The sequence below is a fragment of the Hoplias malabaricus genome, chromosome 6 (genome assembly GCF_029633855.1).
Source record: "Hoplias malabaricus isolate fHopMal1 chromosome 6, fHopMal1.hap1, whole genome shotgun sequence".
Lineage (NCBI taxonomy): Eukaryota > Metazoa > Chordata > Actinopteri > Characiformes > Erythrinidae > Hoplias > Hoplias malabaricus.
This window is the reverse complement of record NC_089805.1, coordinates 21,494,597-21,516,994: the sequence shown is the minus strand read 5'-3', so window position 1 is coordinate 21,516,994 and position 22,398 is coordinate 21,494,597. Positions and strand designations below refer to the sequence as shown.

The window sequence follows — 22,398 nt, the reverse complement described above, 5'->3', positions numbered from 1 at the left end:
TTGGTATTCCTTTCTTTGTGATTTACTTTATATTATTCTTACCTTTGATATCATCCACTTTTGTATTACTTTCCTTATTCCCCTGTCATAAATGACTTTAGTTACAGAGAACCTTTTGATATTCTCCCCCTCATTTGGTTTGAAATGACCCTATATGACACATTTAAGCATATGTTTTTTGTCTGCAAAAAAAAAAAAAAAAAGGATTATAAACCAAATCCACTGCTCACACTGCTGGTACAACAAACAGCTTAATCAGAACCAGCATAAAACATGTAACGTTCCTGTTACACTGAGTTCCTTCCGATCTGCCCAAGTCTCTCAATGACCCTCCAACTATAGTCAGTCATCACCGTTCAAAGAAAATCATATATTTTCATTTTCTACATCATTTGAACAAAATGTATCCCTTACTTGTTGCCCCGTGTGAAAACAATAGAACATTTGACATAGAACAGACATTCTCCAAACTTAAGAAATGTTTTTCTTAACACTTAACAATAATGTGGGGGGTGGGGAGGGCGCAAAAAACAAACAGCATACACACACGAATGCAAAAAATAAAAATTAATCAAAACCAAGAATCAAAAGATATTTACTATAAAAACTCTAAAAACTAAATGTCTTGAATAGAGTTATGTGCATTTACCAAGTTATAAATTGTTGAAGGTTTTTCTTTGTTAGGGTTAGATATTCCATACATAGAAACCTATGAGCATTTATACGTTCTAAAGAAATGCTGCCATTTCTGAGATATATACACATTTTATTGCAGGCCACTTGACTCTCTCTAAATACCTGAAATTCTACTTATGTTACTCTAAACAGTAATTGCAGGTTTTATTGTGTGTGTGTCTTCCTCACCAGTGTCGACTCTTCTTTTCCTTTTTTTATTCTTTTCTTTCTTTCATTCTTTTTCTTTTCTAATTCTCTGGTACTCCAATCTCAAAAAACTATATAAAGCAGTGATTTAATGGGTATAATCTTGTGAGTAGCATGCATTACAGAATTATTGTCTTTAGAAAATTCATGAGAAATGAATAACTGCTTTAAGTCTGTCTGATAAACAGAACTCTGCTATCAATGTATGCTAATGTATGCAGTAAGAATAATTTTATTATTAATCATCACCATCTTCTTCATTATCATATTTGCCTTAAAGGCTTATAGAGACTTGAACTGATCTAAGCACAGGGCCATAAAAAAAGGGCCTTACCAACAATACAGAGACCAGCCTGGGGCTCTGCATCCACTGGACTGAGTCCAGAAGCCTTGAGTCTGTGCTTCTGCTGCTGCACCTGTAATGCTACAGGTGATAGTGAAGAGGTGGGGCCTCCTAATCCTCACCTGAGCCTCTATTGGCCTGGGGGAGGAGCCATGGATGAAGGAGGGATGACCACAGGTGCTATATACATACTGCAGTGAATGACAGCAGCATTGAGTGAGAGTATATGGAAGAATAGTTGCTATAAGTATAAAGAAATGGTTCACTGAGAGAAAATAGCCTGATGTTTGACTGGACAAAGACTTGGACAAGGAAACGCTTGTAGTTAAAGGCAGCAAGTGACAGAAAGGGTGTAAAAAAGACGTTGAACTGATTAAAATACTTGTATCTTCAGCATGGCACTGTTACCCCGACTTTATCTGCAGCTTGGCCTTCTATTGGTACTCAGTGCACTGTGCAGAGCTGATCTATTAATGAGCAGAAGTGAGTCAAGCTCCACTGGCAGTACAACACCAACCAACGTGAGTGATAATGCTTCCAGTGTCACAACGCTACCCATCGTCACGTGGAGATGGCACCATGTAGAAACCCCTTACTTGGTGGCCTTATGGATCCTAGTCTGCTGGCTCTGTAAACTTGGTAAGACTATACTGACATTTTGATTTTATTACTCAGTTCTCATTGGACTCATTCCTGTTTCATTGTAATGTAATGATTTTGAGAAATTTCAACTCAAGAAACTCTGATGTGAATGTGAAATCATGCTATGAGTTTATTGTACAACAGTACAACAGAATCTGACCTCAGTAATTAACTCATTTGTGTCAGGAAACACACACACAAACACACACAGACACAAACACACACCCTCAGTACCCAAGGAGCATTTTGAAGGTTGGGGGCCTTGCTCAAGGACATTTCAGTTCCTGACATCCATGGATGTTCCTGACAATTGTGGGGATCAAACCAGCACCCTTCTTGTCCAAAGCCCATATCATATCATATCATATCATATCATATCATATCATATCATATCATATCTTGCTGACACTAACGGAACTTTCAGCAGTTTGTTCTTAATATTTCATTATAAAGGGATGCTTGTTTTGGCCTTTACATTCATCCAATTTACAGAAACAGCACTGTCTGAGTGTCCGTGCTACATTTAGCGACTCTTTCCATTTACTCACGTGAAATATTAGACCAGCGCGGCTATGATTAATCACAGTAAGGATGAAATATGCTGATTTCTCTGGTTTTGGATTCATAGCGTCAGTGTTTTGTCTCGTTATCTGTGTTTTGTTTTTATTTATTTATTTATTTTTTATTATTTTTTACTGTTACCGTCAGAGAAATAGTCTTTCCCTGTTCCTAAAAAAGTTAGCTTTTTGGAGACACGTGTTTTTAATTGGACAGCGACGACTTGAAATGATTGTATCAAATGTGGAATATTTTCCAGTGACCTTCCCGCTCCACAGTAGAGGACTGAGTCAGAATTCTTTCAGAGCCTGCCTCCCACGTCAGAGCAAATGTTTCTGTGTGTCTCTCTTCACGAAAGGAGAAAACTACACTTTCATAATCCTTAAGGCTCTACGTGTTGAGTCTACAATGCCAACACTTACTATGCCATGTAAAAGCGTCACCTGTTTTGTTGGGGTTAGGCAACACCTCATAACTTTAAAATGATACCTTCAAAGGAGAAGGTGAAAAACAACTTCATGTATTCATATATTCATGTAGTTTTTAAATTTGTATTTCAAAATTAATCACGAAAACATTAAGTAAATGAAAATGGCCAAAAAAGGCTATGGCCTGGTAGCAACACACATGCTGTGAAAATACATTGGCACTAGAATAGTACTAAGGTTAGGTAAAAGTTGTATACCTGGTTTGGATCAGAAATACCACCCCAAGCATTATGGAGGTAGATGGATGGAAGGGGCGAGGGGCTTTATTCTCTAGCTCACATTTAATATTGAGTCTGGTGACTCAATTGCTCCATCAAATATAATTTGATAATTTTCTATGAAGACTGTACAAGCTCTAAATTGATTTAATCATCTGATTTCACTTGAATCAATTAAATAAATGGTTGGGGGGTGGGGGTTATCTTCAACCACATTATATAATGTGTAGGGTATTGTATGCTTTTTTTATGCATTGAAATGAAGACATGGACAACACAGAGCTTAACGTTTAATTGCTCTTTATTACATCGGGATCTATCTATCTATCGACAGGTAGGTGTTTGAGCTCAGGCAGCATTTTGATGGTTATTTCTGCCACCCAGCGGCCACTTTCATAAAGTGCAACTTTTTCCATCCTAGAACCGATTGTGTAGCCCAAGAACCGTTAAGTAACCTTAATTTTTAAGATAAAAGAATAAGAAGCAGATTTTTGCAAACACAGACACTGACAGTAATACTTTCTATGTTGAAACTCAAAATCTGTTCATATCTATGTTGTGACTGGTTAAATTACCTGTGACTGAACGTGTTTGTATTCATAACTCTGTCATTCTGAAACTCAAAATGCAGGTGGCAGCCACAGAATTAGCAAAGTAATGTTTATATTGCTAACATCCCCTGACAGCAAGGAGACTGAGGTCAAAGTTTGAGGCCCACTGGCGTTTTGCACAGTGTTTTCAGAGTGGACCACCGGTGATTAAACAGAATTCCAGACTAAAATGCCAAATTTTAGCACTGTCTCATTCACAATCCAATTTACTATATTTTTTACTTCATTAGTTTATTTTTTTAATCTTTATAAATTAGATTAGCATATAATTTTGGTGGCGCAGCAGGTAGTGTCGCAGTCACACAGCTCCAGGGACCTGGAGGTTGTGGGTTCGATTCCCGCTCCGGGTGACTGTCTGTGAGGAGTTGGTGTGTTCTCCCCATGTCCGCGTGGGTTTCCTCCGGGTGCTCTGGTTTCCTTCCACGGTCCAAAAACATACGTTGGTAGGTGGATTGATGACTCCAAAGTGTGAGTGTGTGAGTGAATATACGTGTGTGTCTATGTTGCCCTGTGAAGGACTGGCGCCCCCTCCAGGGTGTATTCCCCACCTTGTGCCCAATGATTCCAGGTAGGCTCTGGACCCACCGTGACCCTGATATGGATAAGCGGTTACAGAGAATGAATGAATGAATATAATTTTAGTCCAGCACAATGTCAACATTTTCAGCATAATTATTTTATATCAGACATATTCATTATTATAGTTATAGTTGTTTGTAATATTTGTATTAGGTGTTGTTTCAATAATAAAAGTCCCTGCCAATTAAAAATCTGTTTGAGATTTAAAATGAGTTATATCCTGTACACAGAACAGTAATCTGAGCAGTCTGGGATCATACTAGCTAGTCACCTATTAGCATTATCCTGATAGCACGGAGACGGAGGACCACTGTTGGCCCACTGAGGGCAAAGTTGGAGGTCCACTACTGTTTTGCACATCGTTTTCTGGGCGGACCGCTGTTGATTAAACAGAATTTTAGACAAAATGCCACATTTTAGCACTTTTACATTCACAGTCCAATTTACATTTTCCCCCTTCATTAAGTTATTGTGTTATTATTTATTATAATAATGATTTATTATTTAATTATTTAAATAATAATTATTTATTATCTATATTTTTAGCATAATCATTTTATATCAGCCATACTCATCTCTCATAGTTGTTGGTAATATTTGTTTTAGTTTGTTTTCCAGAATAAAAGTCTCTGTGATTTTAAAATCTGTTTGAGGAGATTAAAAATATATATATATATATCCTGTACAGGACAGTAATCTGAGTGGTCCGATTGTGGACCAGCAGTGGTCTACAGTCAGTGGTGTGCCAGCATTTTATGCCAGTGGATCCGATATATGCTCGCAGTCTGGATAACAACACTACAGGCAAATATGTGGCTACTGAGAGCAGTTCCATTGATTTCAGTATCCACTGTTGCTAAACCTCATTGGACACCACTGAAAACGTTAGCCCGTGTATGGAGTGAGTTAATGCGTAACGATTCTTTCCTCTGATAAAGTCTACTCTCAGTGCCCGGAACTGTTAGTACAGTGGAAATACCCCTGGTTAATAATGGATGGCTTTAAATAACTAAAGACCTTGCTTGAGTAATTTTCCTGTCCTTGAAGTGCAAGATGCCAGGTGAAGTCAGCTTGAGCTGCACTTTTCTAGTGTCTTTTTGTTGTACATTTTGTGAGCACAAATAGAATATACTGTAATTATCAATAGAGCATTGCTAATGATACAAAACATCTTCCCAGTTGCTTCTTGAATGATTCAAAACCAGTCCACTAAACTTAATGTAGCACTAAGTAATATTTTTTGCATTACAACTTCAGTTTCAGAATCGTGATACTCCATTGACCTGCAATAGAATATAGCTTCTCTCTTTGTAACTCCAGACTCAGCAACTGTGGAAGCAGCACTATGTAACTTCTGGAGAGGGGCAGAAAACCACCCCCATCCCCCTCCCCGTTGCGTTCAGGACAGTACCTCAGCATTGAATAACACTACCGTGCATGTGTGAAAGGGACATTATTGGTCCTTTTAACCCGCAAGGACTATTATGCTTATTTAAGTCACTGGACAAAAGCTTGCTGTGCAGTCAAATGGTTCTTGAGGACTTTTTCTGCTCCCACCGTTCTTTGTAGAGCAGCATAACTTGTATGTTTTGTGGTGTGATGTATATTAATATTTCTTTATCTGAGAACATTGATGTCTTGTCCGTAACATTAAGCATACCGGCTTTCTGCTCAAAGAAGAAAAAATCACACTGACAGTATTGCAGTGATTTAGTAGAGAGGTGTTAGGTTGCAAAATTCTAGAGTGTGCTGAAAAGGTCTGTTTTTGTTCTTTGCAGCCTTTGACAGAGAGCAAACTGGGGAGAAGAACTAGAGCAGAGCAGGACGGTTTTGCAGATCCAGATTAAACAGTGGCATAAACTACGTATCATTGGGGATTCTCCATTGCACATTCTCTTGAGTCCTTTGAGGAGGGGGGGTTGGGGAGGAGGAGAGAATGGAGATACTGAAAATCTTTGACACTGGACACGTCAATCATTAAAACAACGTATCCGCTGACAAACAGAGAGTTAACAGAGAGTTAGTTCTGTGAAAGTTTGTTGAATCATTTTAGCGCTTAGCTTAGTCTGCTTCAAGGTCATCCATGACAACAGAGAGGCTTTGTGCATTTATGAGTTTACACACAATATATTTGGTATAATGAAATGCAATGTCAGCATACAAAGGCTCTGCTTGTATAAAAAAGACAATGGATTTTGTCTTGTAAAACACTAAACAAAACAAAACCATTTTTTGTATACACCAAGAACAATGGCACACAAAAAAGCCCCAGCACATGCCAAGATTAATCAATGTAACAGTCTGTTAGCACAGTCTTGTCCTAAAAATAGCAACAGAAAAATGAGTAGTCGTAAATTGATCTCTGAAATTCCTTTCATTGGATTTGAGATAAAAGTAACAATGGACAGACGAGAAAAATATGTGTTCTCCACATTTTATAGCAGTCTAAACCCAGGTCTTAGACTACACCCTGTCCTGCATATTTTAGTGTTTTCCTTGCTATCGCACAATTTATATACCCTGTTCATAAATTGCATTTCTTTGAGTTTTTGTTAGCCAATTTGGCTCTGCATGACAAAAACTACAAGCTGGCATTTATATTACCTCAAAACTGCCGAATGTTGAATTAACCCCCAATAAAGTACACCTATATTATCATTAGTGCTAGATACAAACAAGAGACCACTTGCTAATACAAAGTCTTAGGTGTACAGAATAGATTACAATACCAATAATTGTAATTCAAAATGTAAACATCATCCTGCTCTTTTGTTATTTTAGCGTAACTGTTGCGCCAAATGCCAAATGTCATTTCATTTAACAAAAAATAACCTAAAAATTAAGTAGTTTGAAAATGGCAAGCAAGAAGAATTTAAAGAAGTGTTCCATCAAAAAAACAAAAAAAAACCCCAACTTAGATCATTTAAGATGGCGATTTTTATGGTTACTGATCGTGAACATAAAGTATTAAGGCTTAATGAAAGAAAATGAATAACCACCCACTAACTTGACATTGTTTGCATGAAGCTTGTTTGTGGCTCTTCACATTTATTAATTGTCATAATAACTACTTTGAGGAAGTAAATGGGCCAATATCAGGTACTCTGCAGACATCAAGTATCAAGCATCAGACTTTATATATTACTCATTAAATAAGCACAGCCTTATATTTTTAACATCAGTATCAGACACTAGAAAAATATTTAAGTTGCTTGTTAGAACAGCACCTACAAAATGGCTCCATCTTATTTTTTTCTAACATAAATACAGTTGCACTATCAACATACTACTGTTCAAATGAATAAGAACACACTAGCAAAAGAAAATGCAATGATCTTATTTAAGATAATCATTATGTTTTACTAGGTACTCAGTTAATTTAAAGCTCACTTCACTGAACATGACGCACTAACTCCTGGGTGCCAAGAGGAGGTTCTTAGCCTCCACTCTTACGCTACAAATGGCTTAAAGGCCTAAGTGCGTCAACACTTCTCGCACCACTGCCCCCTCACTGACCAAGGACTGACCAGGCATTCAGGAAAAAGGAGTTTGAGTGATTGGAAGAGGGATTAACTGACAGAGTAATGAAGAAAAACAGGAAACTGAGTCAGAATTATCTTCAATAAGAGTCTACGAGTGAAACTACAATCTAAGGAATAAAAGAAGTCCTAGAAGTTCTCTACAATTTGGATGACAGGATACCTTCAGAGGCTTGCATGGACGTAACTGCTGCAAACCACTGGATCATACAGCCACCTTATCCAATCTTATCTTATCTTATATATTAGCTGCATTCTGAATACCTGAACCAGATTCTGCACAAATAAGGTTTTGTCTTTGTTCAACAGTTACAATGCCTAGTTCTACCTATGTAGCTTTTGTGGGAGCAGTATTTCTGTTGTGTAGTACTTTGACTGGAGGACAGAGTGAAGAGCCATCGCAAAGCCAACATCATCACATAGAGACAAACAACACAAATGCCCTTATAGTAACAGTAAAATGGCATCACGTGGAAACTCCATACATGGTCGTACTCTGGATTCTGGTGGCTGGACTGGCAAAGATTTCTGGTATGTGTCCTTGACTAAGCAACTGAACATAAACACCATTTGAATAAAGGTGCTACCAAAGGTAATATAATATCCAACAGCTTAAGTGTTGAAATCATTAATACAATAGTGCTCACACCAATCAGCATTAGCATTATGACAACCTCCCTGGAGCACATTGTAGTTCTACAGATTGTAGTCCATCTCTCACTGTGCATGGTTTGTTTGTCCCCTTTCACCCTGTTCTTCAATGGTCAGGACCCCGACATGATTACTACAAATCAGGTATGATGGGTGGTGTATCATTCTCAGTGCTGCAGTGACATTGTTTTTTTGTTTTTTGCTGGAATATTTAAACCCCTCAGTGTCACTGCTGGATTGACCTGCTACCTAAATCATACCTGCTTTGTGGTAGTCCTGTCTAACCTATATATCTGTAAATTTACCCCTACGTTCAATCAAAATGATCATAGTAGCCAGATTTTTGATAGGACAAGAAGGTACTTAGCTCAGATTGTCTGGCATCCTTGTTAGCATTTGTGCTCCTTAGACTGGACCAATATTCTTCAATGTTTCCACAGTTTTTTATTTTAATTTTGAGAGAATGAATGAGAGCACTAGGGTACAATGCTCTTCTCAATGAAACCTGCACCACTAGTCATGCTGCCATAGACACCTAAGTACAATAATGACACTTGTGTAGAGAATAAAATAAAACTTTAAAGATAAAAGTCTTGTTATAGGTCCAGTGATATTCTATCAATGTAGCAGTAGAAATAGGGTTGACAGTGCAGTACCCCCTTTCATCAGTAAAGGTGATATTTCTACTAAGAGTTCTGTACAGAACCAGCTGCATGGTGAAATGGTTCTTCAGATCCTGCAGAATATGGTGTAAATGGTTCTATACAGCACTAAAAAAGGGATCTTCTGTTGTAACAAGCCAGACTCCATAACAATGTCAGAACACTTTTTGGTGCTATATAGACCTGTTTTCAAAAAACGGTGTTATATAGAACCATATTAGCACTTTTTTAATTTTTTTTTAAGAATTTTAAGAACCATATCATCAGATAAAGATTAATTTCAGAATGGAAATAGTTCTATATAGAAATATTGTTCTAACTAAAGCCATTGCCTTAAAGGAACACAAGGTAAGATCAGGGTTTTTTGCCCCTTGGTTTCCCCACTTGGGTACCAAAGTCAGTATGGAGGGAGAAGGAGGGTAGTGGTTTCCTACCATCCTCCAAAATGTACATAGTACAGTTTTCCAATTACAGGTCAGTGAAGCATCTCAATGATTCTATAGCTGTAATTTTAAGGTAAAATATTACATAGTCTTCCTTTAACCCTAGAAGAACCCTCTTTTTAAGTGAATCATAAAATTAATGCATTCCTCTGACTCTTTGCAGTGGCCCAACTGAATGCCCGACTCAAAAGCTTCTTCCCTGAGAGTGGCCTTCTCATTCTCTGTGGTTTTGTTCTGGGCGGGATTGTCTGGGGGGCAGACAAGGCACAGACCTTCAAACTGACACCAAGGAACTTCTTCTACTTCCTCCTGCCACAGATCATCCTGGACACAGGATACTTCATGCCCAACAAGCTGTTCTTTAGCAATCTAGGCGCCATTCTGGTCCACGCTGTTGTTGGGACAGTCTGGAATGCAGCTGCAGTGGGTTTGTCTCTCTGGGGCTGCTACATTGGAGGAGCTATGGGTATGTCTGTGAGATTCTGAGCAACTGTTTTTTCCTTGCAGTTAGAAGGAATGATAGTTTAGTGTAAATCATAACACCCACTGTTTTCCATGTAACACTCTGAGGTTAGAACACTCCACACAATATAGGCAAGACTCCTAACTTTACATTTGCCTTCCTCTGTAAATATTTTTAATGATAATAACATGTGGCATCTTGTCATTGTACATGTAAATAATCACACTTCCATTTGCCCATCAGGCGACCTGCAAATAGGACTGTTGCAATTCCTGCTTTTCGGCAGCTTACTTGCAGCTGTAGATCCTGTAGCTGTGATTGCTGTGTTTGAAGAGGTGCATGTGAATGAGGTGCTCTTCATCTGGGTGTTTGGAGAGTCACTACTCAATGATGGAGTCACAGTGGTTAGTAGTTTCTGCTTTTGATTAAGTTAAAATAGCTTATTGCTTTTATGGTATGTACTGCACTCAACTCTATTTGGCTCTATCCACTCTTTGGTCCATGGTCCCTGGCAGCTTTTCCACTAGCAGCCTCGAAATAAAGCATGTAACATGTTTAACGGGAGCTATGAGCTTTGGAAACCACAACAACAGCGGTAACATTAGGCGTTGTTTACTCATTGTGTATTCACGTGTTGTTTATTTGTGTTTTGGACATGGCTCCATGCCCCAGTTCAGACAGAGCAGTACAGTTTTTTCCTTGTTCCTTGTTGCTCTCTACAGCTCTCAATGGGGTCTTTCATTGTCCACCAATCCAAGGAGCATTTGTATAGCTTCAAAAGACCATCACGTAATTTAATTTATCAGATAAAACAAATATAGTCATTACTGTAGCTTGGAGATTTTACAAATTCTTAGTTTGTACTGAAGGTCTTTACAAACTACATTTGGAACTATGAGCAAGCAGGATTCTGGCTACCATGTACCAGACTTGCCTATGGGAAAGGCAAAATAGCAGAGTAGAGCCAAGCTAAGTCAAGTAGGTAGCATGCAATGGAAAAGCACAATTAGGTGCCTCTCTAGTGTTACAATCTACTCTCACCAGCCTTTTTATAGGAAAGATCTACCTTGTATATTCACCTTGCTGGCGTACAGTTAATGATTTTGGACATCTGGTAATACACAGTTTGCATTTGTTAACTCTTCATCAGTTTTCAATTATGAAAATGGTCCTTGCAAATATGATCAAATCAGAAAATGATCAGTGATATACAGCGTAGAAAGTGACCCTCAGCAGGATACAATATGTGATTATGCACCTGTAAAATATGTGGTCATTTTGAAGAAATAAATCAAGTGTACAGTGAATGTATCACTATCAAGTCCTCTGGTGTATTTTTTGAAGCTCTCTGGTGCATTCTCTCTTGTTCACACAGGTGCTGTACAATGTTTTTGATGCCTTTGTGTCTCTGGGAGGCCCAAGGATCAATGCAGCTGAGATCATTAAAGGCATAGGTATGGACAGCTATGAATATCTGAAAATGTCCTTCTCAATTATTTTCAGTCTCATATTGGGCAGAGTGCTTAAGACAGTGGTTTATGGGGTTGGGGGGGTGGGGGTTGGTGGCTCAGAATATTCTTATAAAAGGGGGGCACTGAAGGGAATCTTTACCAATTGATTAGTTAAATACTACCTAAAACTGTTAAAAGCTACAGAAATACATAAAGTAAGTTATGTCTTTTTGTTCTTTTCTTTTCTCTCCTTTCAGTCTCATTTTTTGTGGTGGCATTTGGAGGAGGGTTGATAGGTGTCATATTCGCCATCATCATCTCGCTGTTGACCAAGTACACAGGGAAAGTCCAAATAATTGAGGCTGGGTTCATCTTTGTTCTGGGATACCTGTCTTACCTGACAGCCGATATGCTCTCACTCTCTGCTATTCTCTCGTAAGAAAGTCTACAGCTAAGATCTGTATTTATTTGTCTTAACCATTCAGTTGCTGACTTTTATGATCACACTTAGATCACTTACTAAAATAACATCATTTGTACTTATACGTTTTACAGTAGTTTGCAAATAAATAAATAAATAAATAAATAAATAAAGCGTTATTTATGGTTGCTGAATAATGAGATTTTATAATAATATTTGAATAATTACCCTGTAGCTTAAAGGGTTAAATAAGGAAAAAGACTGTGCTGTTAGAGTATAAATTTAAAGAACCATACTATAAAATTTTCTTTTATTTTTGTCCAATTTTAACAAATGTTTGGTATTGAATACCAAAAATAATCCTAATCTGTTTTATACATTAATATTTTTAAGAATTAATTATACATTAATACATTAATATTATTAAGAAGAAAAAGAAGAAGAAGACAAAGATGAATAAGAAGAGATACTTTAGTTTATGTTTACTTTTCCTTTAATCCCACCAAACCAATTTTTTCCCTGCCAGTCCCAGGAACCAATTTAAAATCTGGTTAAACTTTAAGCCACACCTGCCCCTGATATGTAAATGACCTGGGTTCTCACTGGCTGCTGTGTATTGTGCCTCATTTAAAAAATGTGCTTGTGCTTTTTTTTTTTTAAACATTGAATTCAAACAAATGAGAAGAATTTGAACCCAATAGAGAATGGAGAAAATATGATAGACTGAAAGGAATCTGATATATTCTCATAGTTAAATTGTAGTTGTGAGGGACATAAAGCTTTTTTCGAGTGTTGAAAGTATAGCATCAAACAGCATCAAAAACAAAATCACTCAAAAACATGAATAGATGGACCAAATGTACTGGTCCAGGATGACTAGGAATAATTTCATTATATTTACTTACATTAAAAGCTAAGAATTTGGGAGTTTTTCCTTCTGCAAAGTCCTCCTTTTGGACATACATTTATTTGCTTACACAGAGGCCAATTGCATTTAACTGACATTGAATTGACAAGTATTTATTCACTTGTGTTTACAGTGCATCTAAATATTTGACAAATATTTTCTCTTATAGGGTTACTTTCTGTGGTGTATGCTGTCAGAAATATGTGAACGCAAACATGGATGAAAAATCTGTTACTGCTGTGCGCTATGCAATGAAGGTGTTCGCCAATGGCTCAGAGACAATGATTTTTGTCTTCTTGGGTCTCTCCGCCATTGACAGCGTCATTTGGGTGTGGAACACTGGCTTCATCCTCTGCACAATACTATTTGCTGTTGTCTACAGGTTCATTGGTGAGTATGTACATGTTGAATTAGCTTGGAACTGTCAAATAAAAAAAAAAATAAAAAAAAAAATTAAAATTTGTACTGACAGTTAATTTGGCAGTGTTTTTGTTGTTTTCCTGGTACATTTTATTCATGAAATTTAAACAGTTTCCTGATACATATCTGGTATGGTTAAATATGGTTTGTATATTGTACATTTATAGTAAAAGAGGACATCTATAATTGTGTGGTACTAAGTTTAACTTGTCTGTAAGTCTTTATTCACTGTTTGAATTACCACAGAAATACATCTGTAACTCGAGTTTAGTTTAGTTTTGTAGCACTTTGTAGTAATACAGTCAGCTATGTCTTGAATTTGGGGATGTTTCCACCTTAATCCAAAACAGCAAAAATATGTCAGTATTACCCACTTGTGGAGAAGTAATAGCGCAATATGCTCACCCTCACCTCATGCTTTTCAACATTTGGAGGTTCTCTCCATTATCATCATCAAAAATAATAATAATAATAATTAATTAATTAATTTAAAAAAATCCAGATACCATGAGCAGAGAGACAGAAAGTCTAGCATAAAGCTCTGACTTTGTATTTTAACACATTTGCTAACACTGGAGCTTTGTAAAAACATTAGACTGGTTTCAAGCAAACAGGCTGGAGATCAGAAAATGGAGAAGAAACAAAAGTGTTTATTGGATTAAAATAATGGCTACTCAAAATATCCCTAGGTGTAAATGTGTGAGTGTGTGTGTCCCTGTGAAGGACTGGCGCTCCCCCACAGGGTGTGTTCCTGCCTTGTGCTAGTGATTCTGTGTAGCATCCAGACTCACCGTAAACCTGAACTGGATAAGTGTTTACAGACAATGAATAAATGAATGAGTTTTGTCCTTTAATAGTATTTGTGTCATTTTGGCTCCCCAGGGGTTTTCTTCTTGACTGGGATCCTTAACCGGTATAGACTGGTTCCCTTAGAGACCATCGACCAAGTAATCATGAGCTATGGTGGTCTGCGAGGGGCAGTAGCATACGGTTTGGCAACTTCACTGGATGAAACCAGAATCAAAGAGAAGAACCTGATGATCAGCACCACCCTCATTATGGTGTACTTTACTGTCGTAATTCAGGTACTGCTTAATTTAGAATGAACAGAAAACGTCTGATAAAATGATGGCCTTTTATCACCACCAGTTTTTAGAGTAAAATGGCACAGTAAAGTGTCTCAGCATGTGGAACTGCAGGTGGCTATGTACTGTGTTTCCATCATTATATAAACAAGGTAGTTGCTGCCTTTATTATTGGATGCAGTCTAGTAGCTTCTAATGATTTTTACTATAATGTTTAATCATAGTCACAATAATAACTAGCATAACTAGGATAACTAGCATGTGAAGTATATTATTTTTCATATGTTTCCTTATTCAAAATGGTAAAAATAGTGTATAATAATAATACAGTCATTGAAATCAGATATATTGCTGCTAATTTTGGAGCTTGTAATAAAAAAAGAGCATATTTAAAAGCCAAATTAGTCATTTTTTGGCTTCAGTACTAACATAAGCTTTTTATGTCCAGGGTCTCACTTTAAAACCTCTTGTCAAATGGTTGAAAGTTAAGAGGGTTTCTTCATCTGACCTGAAACTTATTGCGAAAGTGAACAACAGGGTAAAAACAAACATCTGGTTCTTGTATTTACATAGTTATTTGGAATACAGTCAAAATTTTCTTGAAGCTGATTAACATTGTTTGTGCCTCAGGCCTGTGAGCATGTTCTGGCTGCAATGGAGGATATTTGTGGGCGCATTGGAGATAACTGGTGGACCAGGGGGTGAGCACTGGGTCTTGGTTTTGGGCCATTTCACGCATCATTAACATGATGATAATTTGTGCTTTCTGGATATCCTACAATTTTCTGACTTGATCTGTGTATTTGTTCTGTTGTTCAGCTGGAAGCGCTTTGAGGACAAATACATTACCTGGTTTTTGATGAAGCCAGAAGCCAGGAAGAACAGAGACTACCTTTTCAGCATCTTTCATAAACTTAATCTGGAGGATGCTGTTAATTATGTTACTGAGGTTAGGACTAATGATTTTATATGTTTTGTGTTTACAATACTGATATATGCTATACTTAGATAGAAAATTAATACATTCCCTACATTTAGTTGCCTCCTTTTTTCCCTCTGATCCAAATAATGCAATACACTACCCAACTGCAGTAAAATTATTTTAATGAAATAAAGAGCATTTAATAGACAGAATGACAGAAATGGTGCACAGAAATATTCAAGTTGTTCAATTGATGTTGAATGGGATTTAGGTCAGGGCCTCTTCAAAACATTCACCTGGCAAACTGCGAAGTGTTTGTCCAAGCAAACAAGTTCATTTCTATAATTCCTCTCAGGTATTGGACAATTAAGAGACATTAAAACCTTGATGGTATTTTGTTATTCCTGAGATTTACTGAAGAATATTATGTTGAATGAGATGTATACATATTAAACCAAAATAATATACTTGCTCATTTTCATGTTAGAAATATTTTATTGTCAGGTTTTCACTTTCACTTTCAGTTTTAGATTGTGTGTGTTGATTAGCAAGATATAAAATACTTACTCTATTTGGATTCAAGCTAAAAAGGCAACTAAATGTAAAAATATTTAAATGGTATTCATTTTCTATGTCATTTGTATTTACTTTCACTGGACAATTTAGAAAATGAACCTTCAAGCATATCTTTATTCATAATTCATTTAATCAAATCCAATTATTTTATAGGTACATTTAGTAAATTATAGTCAATCCCCATTATTTGAAAGATCAGGATTCAGACAGGACCACACAGAGAACGTTTTATTTAGGTGTTAGATCATTCTTAGCACTGCTCTTAGACTCCAGTTTGTTTTGTTGGTACAAGTGGATCAGACACAGCAGGAGTATTTAAAGTGTCTACTTACTTTCCACTCTGTTACACCCTCCATCTTCTAGATGTAAATCATTAATACCACAAAAGTCTGACTATAGTCTATAGAACTACATAGTACATATATCTGATAGGCAGACCTGATAAAATATAGCATAGAGTGTAGCTGTCCCTAAAAGTGGCCAGTCAATCTATATAGCACTCTATGAAATCATTGCCAAGAAAGTAATACATCTTTCTTGAATGCTGCATCATATTAGGGGGAAAAACGTGGGTCTCTGGCTTTCTTGCGGAAAGGTGAAGGCTCTTCAGTGGATTTTGAAAAGAAGTATGGCTTGGAATTTTCTGGAGTTATGCCAGACATCACCTCTGAGCTAGACTTTGGCATAGACAATGTACCAATGACCTCCATCATGTAAGTGTCACTGACATTAAATATCTGTTCCAAAAGTTATTTGAAGCAATGCCAGAGAAGCAAAATCTGTTTTACTAAGCAAAGTTTTACTGGAATTTTTGTAATTAAAATGAGCAAGTGTTAAAGGACACACAAAGTAGAATTATGACCTTAAAACGACAGATTCAGCATTATATTGATGCTCCACTGACCTATAATAGGGAAAATAGCCCCTCTGTTATTACTACTCCTGGCCTGATATTGCAGAAACTGCACTATGTGACTTATGGAGGAGGGTAGGAAGCATTCCTCGAATGATCTTTTTGTACATTTCTTTAAGAGCTTAATTTAGGATGTTTTCTTAGAACCGTTAAGAACTTTTTTCTTAAAGATTCTGTGGATGATTATTTAATGTAAATGAAAGATTTTTCCTAGAACTATACCTAGAACCATTAAGTGACCTTTATCTTACAGAAGCCCATGTTTGTATGTAAAGAAACACACTATGTAGTTACTGTAGTGTGACATTAGTAGTGTGTCATTAGAATCTATGATTTTCTGAGAACATTTCCTTATGTCCCCATGTCCGTCTCCCTGCTCTAAAAAAGTGTAAACACGCACCAGTATGTTCATTAGATGCTGTCATGAGAGCGAGCTGAGGAGGGAGCGTAAACAGAAACTGTTTATGAGAGACACACTATAACTTATTCATCCACTGTTGTTGTTAAAAGGTCAATCTGTTCGTTCTAACCTTGGAGAAGAAATAACTTATAACTACATAGAAAATGCCCAGATGAAATGTGAATGTCTTTTCTATGTTCACACAGACGGGACAGTGTTCCTTCAGTGTCTCTGAACATTCACGAGCAAGATATGAAAGGCATGAGTGAGGACATCAATGCACACCATCTACTGCAGCAGAATCTGTACAGGAGCAGGAAAAATGTATGTATATTCATCCACCTCTTCACACGTAATCTCGCATAGCTACTCCTCAGAAATCACAATAATATACACTGTATATACACTGTGAGCTTAAAATGTTGACCTCTTCTCATCCAGCATGCTATCAAATGGGAACTCTGTGCTCTCCTTGTGAGGTAGGCTGTAGACTAGATGCTTTGGAGGATTTGATGGCATAAAATCATTAGTGAGGTTAGGCTGATTAGTTCTGGATCACTAACACCACTCCAACACATCTTATAGTTATATGGACTTCCTTTAGACCAGAGAACACAATTCCATGTCTGCACAGCCCCGTGCTTGGGGGGCTGAAAGTCATGTGCATCGACTCCAGTGTGACCCATTTCAATTCATGTTTAATTATGGAGATTATAGTAAAACCCAGATTCCAAACAAAATAGGACGCTGTATAAAATTAAAATAAATTGAAATAAAATCAGAATTCAATGATTAGCAAATCTAATAGACCCATATTTTTTATTTACAATAGAACATAGAAAACATATCAGATTATGGAAGTGAAACAGTTTGCAAACTGACAACAGTCACCCGGAGCAGGAATCGAACCCACAACCTCCAGGTCCCTGAAGCTGTGTTACTACTTGCTGCGCCACCGTGCCACCGATCTAAAATTTGTGGAACAAATTCAGAAAAGTTCCTCAGCATAAAATTGTGACTTTGAACATCCTACCATCATCATCAAAAGTTTCAAACTCTGATAGGGGTTCTATGTCCTATTGTGAATAAAACATGGATTTGCTTTTTTTGGAACTGGGGTTGTACAAGCTGTGTGTGCACAAATGAATGTGAGTATCAGCTATGGGTGCATTTCTAAGTATCTGTGTTATTCACTCATTATAAGGGTTGTGGATAAACATCTGCTGTGCTATTAAAGTGTACAGATATTATCTTGTAGTGCTGGTAAATAAAACATAAATGACACAAATTAGGCAGAATCCTTGAAAGATCTGTGGCTAGCATTTTTTCTTTCATGTTTTATAAAAAACAGAAGCCATATTGTACTTTTTACTTTGTACTGTAATCAGTCAGGATGGTTGCATTATGAAAAAGTAATGAGTGTTACGGAGCAGTTTTATTTTTATGTAATTGATGTGTCAATTTTTAAGAGCTACTCATAACAGTGTCAAGGAATACTAATAATCAGTCAGTGCAACAATTATATATTCATTCATTCATTATCTGTAACCACTTATCAAGTTCAGGGTTGCAGTGGGTCCAGAGCCTACCTGGAATCATAGGGTGCAAGGCAGGAACACACCCTGGAGGGGCACCAGTCCTTCACAGGGCAATACACACACACACATTCAGAGACTTTTGAGTCACCAGTCCACCTACCAACCGGAGCACCTGGAGGAAACCCACAAGGACACGCTTAGAACACACCAAGCTCCTCACAGACAGCCACCCTGAGCGGGAATTGAACCCACAACCTCCTGCGACCCTACCTGCTGCACCACCGTGCCACCCTAGCAATCATATAATAATAATAATAACAATAATAATATTTTGCCGCAGCACCGCCACAGGTACAGCCGCAGCGATTTCACCATCAACCAGAGTGAGAACGAAGTGCAGGAGATCTTCCAGAGAACCATGCGGAGTCGACTTGAATCCTTCAAATCTGCAAAGATGGGTGTCACTCCTGCCAAGAAGATCACAAAACACCCAAAGAAAGAGCCTAACCAGAAAGTAAGAACTTTGAGAAATGGGAAACAATTTGCTCTACCCATTTATAATTACATTACAAGCAGATGTAAAAGCCTTCTCTCTAACAACCTTGTTTATGTCTCCAGATGTCTGATGGAAAGACAGACAGGAGCTATCATATGGACAAAGACAAAGGCTATCCATATGGAGATGAAGGTAATACATCTTCCTGCTATTTGTAACATCTGTTCATGTGTTTCTGAGTAGAATTTTTCATTCCCGTTCCCTTGTGATCCTCTCCTGTAGATTTTGAGTTTTCAGAAGCAGACAGTTCTTACAGTGGTGACGGCGCAGCTGCGGGTGGCAGTTTCCCTATGAGAGCTCCTCCATACACTGTGGGAGGTGAGTATTCATATTAGAAATGTAAAGGTTAAATGGTTAATATCAATATTAATTAATATGATTCAAAACAAAGGAATAGTTCAAACAGGTTTCATGCTGTGTGGTCTGGACCTACACTAAAACAAAAATAGTATTACCAAATTAATGTGTGTGAGCATTACCCTGCTGAAAAATGGCAGTTGAAATACTTGCTGCGAGAGACAACATGTGTCCGCAGGATGTCCTGCACATATCACTGAGCTGTTAGTGTCCCTCATATCACTCCTAGGGGTGACTGATTATCGTATGTGATGGCTCCCCAGATCATCAATATTTTAAATCAGCAGATAAAGTGGGCCTTGACACGTTTCCAAATTTCTTTGTGTATGACCGCCCAAAGAAATTTAAGATCGGAATTTATAATCCTCAATCTCTAGTTAATCTCTCATTAATGGAGTTTACTTTTCTCCTCCATGTAGCTGGTGGAATAGATAACCCAGCATTCATGCCGGAGATGGACACCCCACCTCCTCCCTGGACATCAGAAGCAGAGACTGATTCTAGTGTGGCTCCATCACAGAGAGCACAACGCCAGCTTCCCTGGAGCCCCAACAACTTGAGGCGCCTTGCTCCTCTGAGGCTTAGCGCCCGTTCCACAGACTCCTTCGTGATGGCTGATATTCCTCTTGCACCGGATTCCTCAGAGGAGGCCAGCGAGGAAACATCTCGAGGGGATGATACTCACATGTAGACTCCAAACTTGGTGAAACCTATGATCAAATTTGTTGTATTTAACTCTTCGTCATTGTCTATGAGAGTTTAAGGTGTATGTAAATATTGGTTTGGATTGTAAAAGTTAGTGTATTTCTTTTCTTGTCTCAACCTGGTGGAGACATTTATAGTAGCACTTTAGTAGAGTGTCATTACATGCACACCACAACTGCTATCATATTTTGACAGCTATCTGGTTATTAACATGATCATGAAGACATCATTCTCTGATTTTTTAATTGTTAGACTGGATTAAAGCCACTGTTGTAATGGAACCAATGGTTTGCTTGCACTACCACACAGCCTGAGGGACTCTGAATCTAGACTCCCCAGATGATGGAAAACACCAACCAGGAGGCCTTGCCCTTAAGTGTGGGGACACATTGTACCTTGTCGAAACGAAAGGCATGGATATGCATCCTGATTGAATACCACCTCTAGTGAGACTCTGTATTTGGGTTCCACAAGGTGTGAGGCATTGAATACAATAAAACCATTGAATACTTTTTGGCCAAAATCTGATTTTCTGAAGTCCTTCAAAATGGTGTGCATGTAAATACACTCGATAGCAGGCCAGAAAATTAACCTGGTGTCAGTTAGTGTGACCTGTGTGCATTTTGAAGTACATTCATTCTTTTCCTTGGACAGTTACAGGGACAATTTGTTGTGCATTTTTAATGAGCACTTTTCAAAAATTGTCCTGCTAAATATTAAGCTGTTGCATTTTTGTTGTTGTAAATGTTATTTAGGGCGTTACTGTGTTCTTCCAGAGGTGGCGCAGCAGGTAGTGTCGCAGTCACACAGATCCAGGGACCTGGAGGTTGTGGGTTTGATTCCTGCTCCAGGTGACCCTCTGTGAGGAGTTGATGTGTTCTCACCATTTCCTCTCACAGTCCAAAATCACACGTTGGTAGGTGGATTGGTGACTCAAAAGTGTCCATAGGTGTGAGTGAATGTGTGATTTGCCCTGTGAAGGACTGGTGCCCCATCCAGGGTGTATTCCTGCCTTGTGCCCTCACATTGTGTATGGTGATCAATGAAGCCATGAAAAATGATTTTAGAGTAAAATATTTTCACTTCAGCAAAAATACATCCATAGCAACACTTTGCCTTCAGCAACATACTTGATATTAATATATTAAAGGTTTCTGTCTCTGTGTATATGTCACCTTCTACTGTATGGAGTTTGAATTAGGACTTTTCTGATAAATGTAATACATCTGGTGGAAGGTGTAAAGTTTATTTTTTGCAAGACTATTTCTTTAAATCCTTTGTGAAGTGTAGTATGTTGGTCAGTACTGAACTATTTGAAGTAAACTGTTAGCTTATTTATTGACCTATAGGTCATGATGAACTTTGTGTCTAAGAAGTGTTCTTTAATGCACTAATTAACCCTGATGACTAATTGTGATTTTTCCACGTTGGTGATCTTCAATGTGTTTTGGTCATGCTTTGTTCTAATGTGATATACTTAAATGAAAAATAATAAAATGTGATCATTTGTCATTTTAAAATGAAATTCTTAGCAATATGAATTAATGAATGCACTTATAAGGCATTAAACTGTGGTGTAAGGAGTGAGTTTTTTGTTGTTTATGAATATGTTTATTGTATATTAACTTAATTATTTATTCAAGTAAATGAGTATTGGAGGTTTTTTCTATTATTTTTCCCATGTTCTTACTTTACAACATTGTACTATGGCTAGTCCTGGCATTATAGAGCCATCGGCTGACCAGATAATGTTTTCACAAATGGTAATGGATTCAACAGCTGTAAATCAGCGTCATTGACTACAGCGGGAATATTTTGTTTTCTACAGGTTGCTGTTAGGACAAGAATATAGCTAAACTACTAATGTTAGTCTCCTGGACGTTATAGGGGTGGTTTCCCAGACAGGGATTAAGTCTAGTCCTAGACTACATCCTCCTTTCTATGTACAAATCACAATGATGTGTAGTGCAGCACTAGACTTAATCCCTGACTGGAAAACCACCCCATTAGGTTTAAATCTGCTGTAAGTTAAAAGTATTGATTTTTATGTATTTTATTTACACAATTT

The 22,398-nt window shown here is 37.6% G+C and overlaps 1 protein-coding gene across 2 annotated transcripts; it reads left to right on the top strand.

Moving 5' to 3' along the window:
- The first annotated feature begins 1,453 nt into the window (after positions 1-1,453).
- Positions 1,454-21,911, top strand: LOC136699266 (sodium/hydrogen exchanger 3-like). Of its 2 annotated transcripts, none has more exons than XM_066673837.1 (16): positions 1,454-1,864; positions 9,780-10,082; positions 10,323-10,483; positions 11,455-11,533; positions 11,788-11,965; positions 13,028-13,248; positions 14,161-14,363; positions 14,812-14,901; positions 14,994-15,064; positions 15,183-15,312; positions 16,420-16,574; positions 17,381-17,498; positions 19,053-19,226; positions 19,331-19,400; positions 19,491-19,586; positions 20,045-21,911. In XM_066673837.1, the coding sequence occupies exons 1-16, from the start codon at positions 1,621-1,623 to the stop codon at positions 20,314-20,316; spliced, it is 2,565 nt and encodes an 854-aa protein (XP_066529934.1). In that variant the 5' UTR covers positions 1,454-1,620; the 3' UTR covers positions 20,317-21,911. The 2 variants fall into 2 exon arrangements, with proteins under 2 accessions (XP_066529934.1, XP_066529935.1); XM_066673838.1 differs by lacking the exon at positions 1,454-1,864 and adding an exon at positions 7,912-8,391.
- Positions 21,912-22,398: the final 487 nt, after the last annotated feature.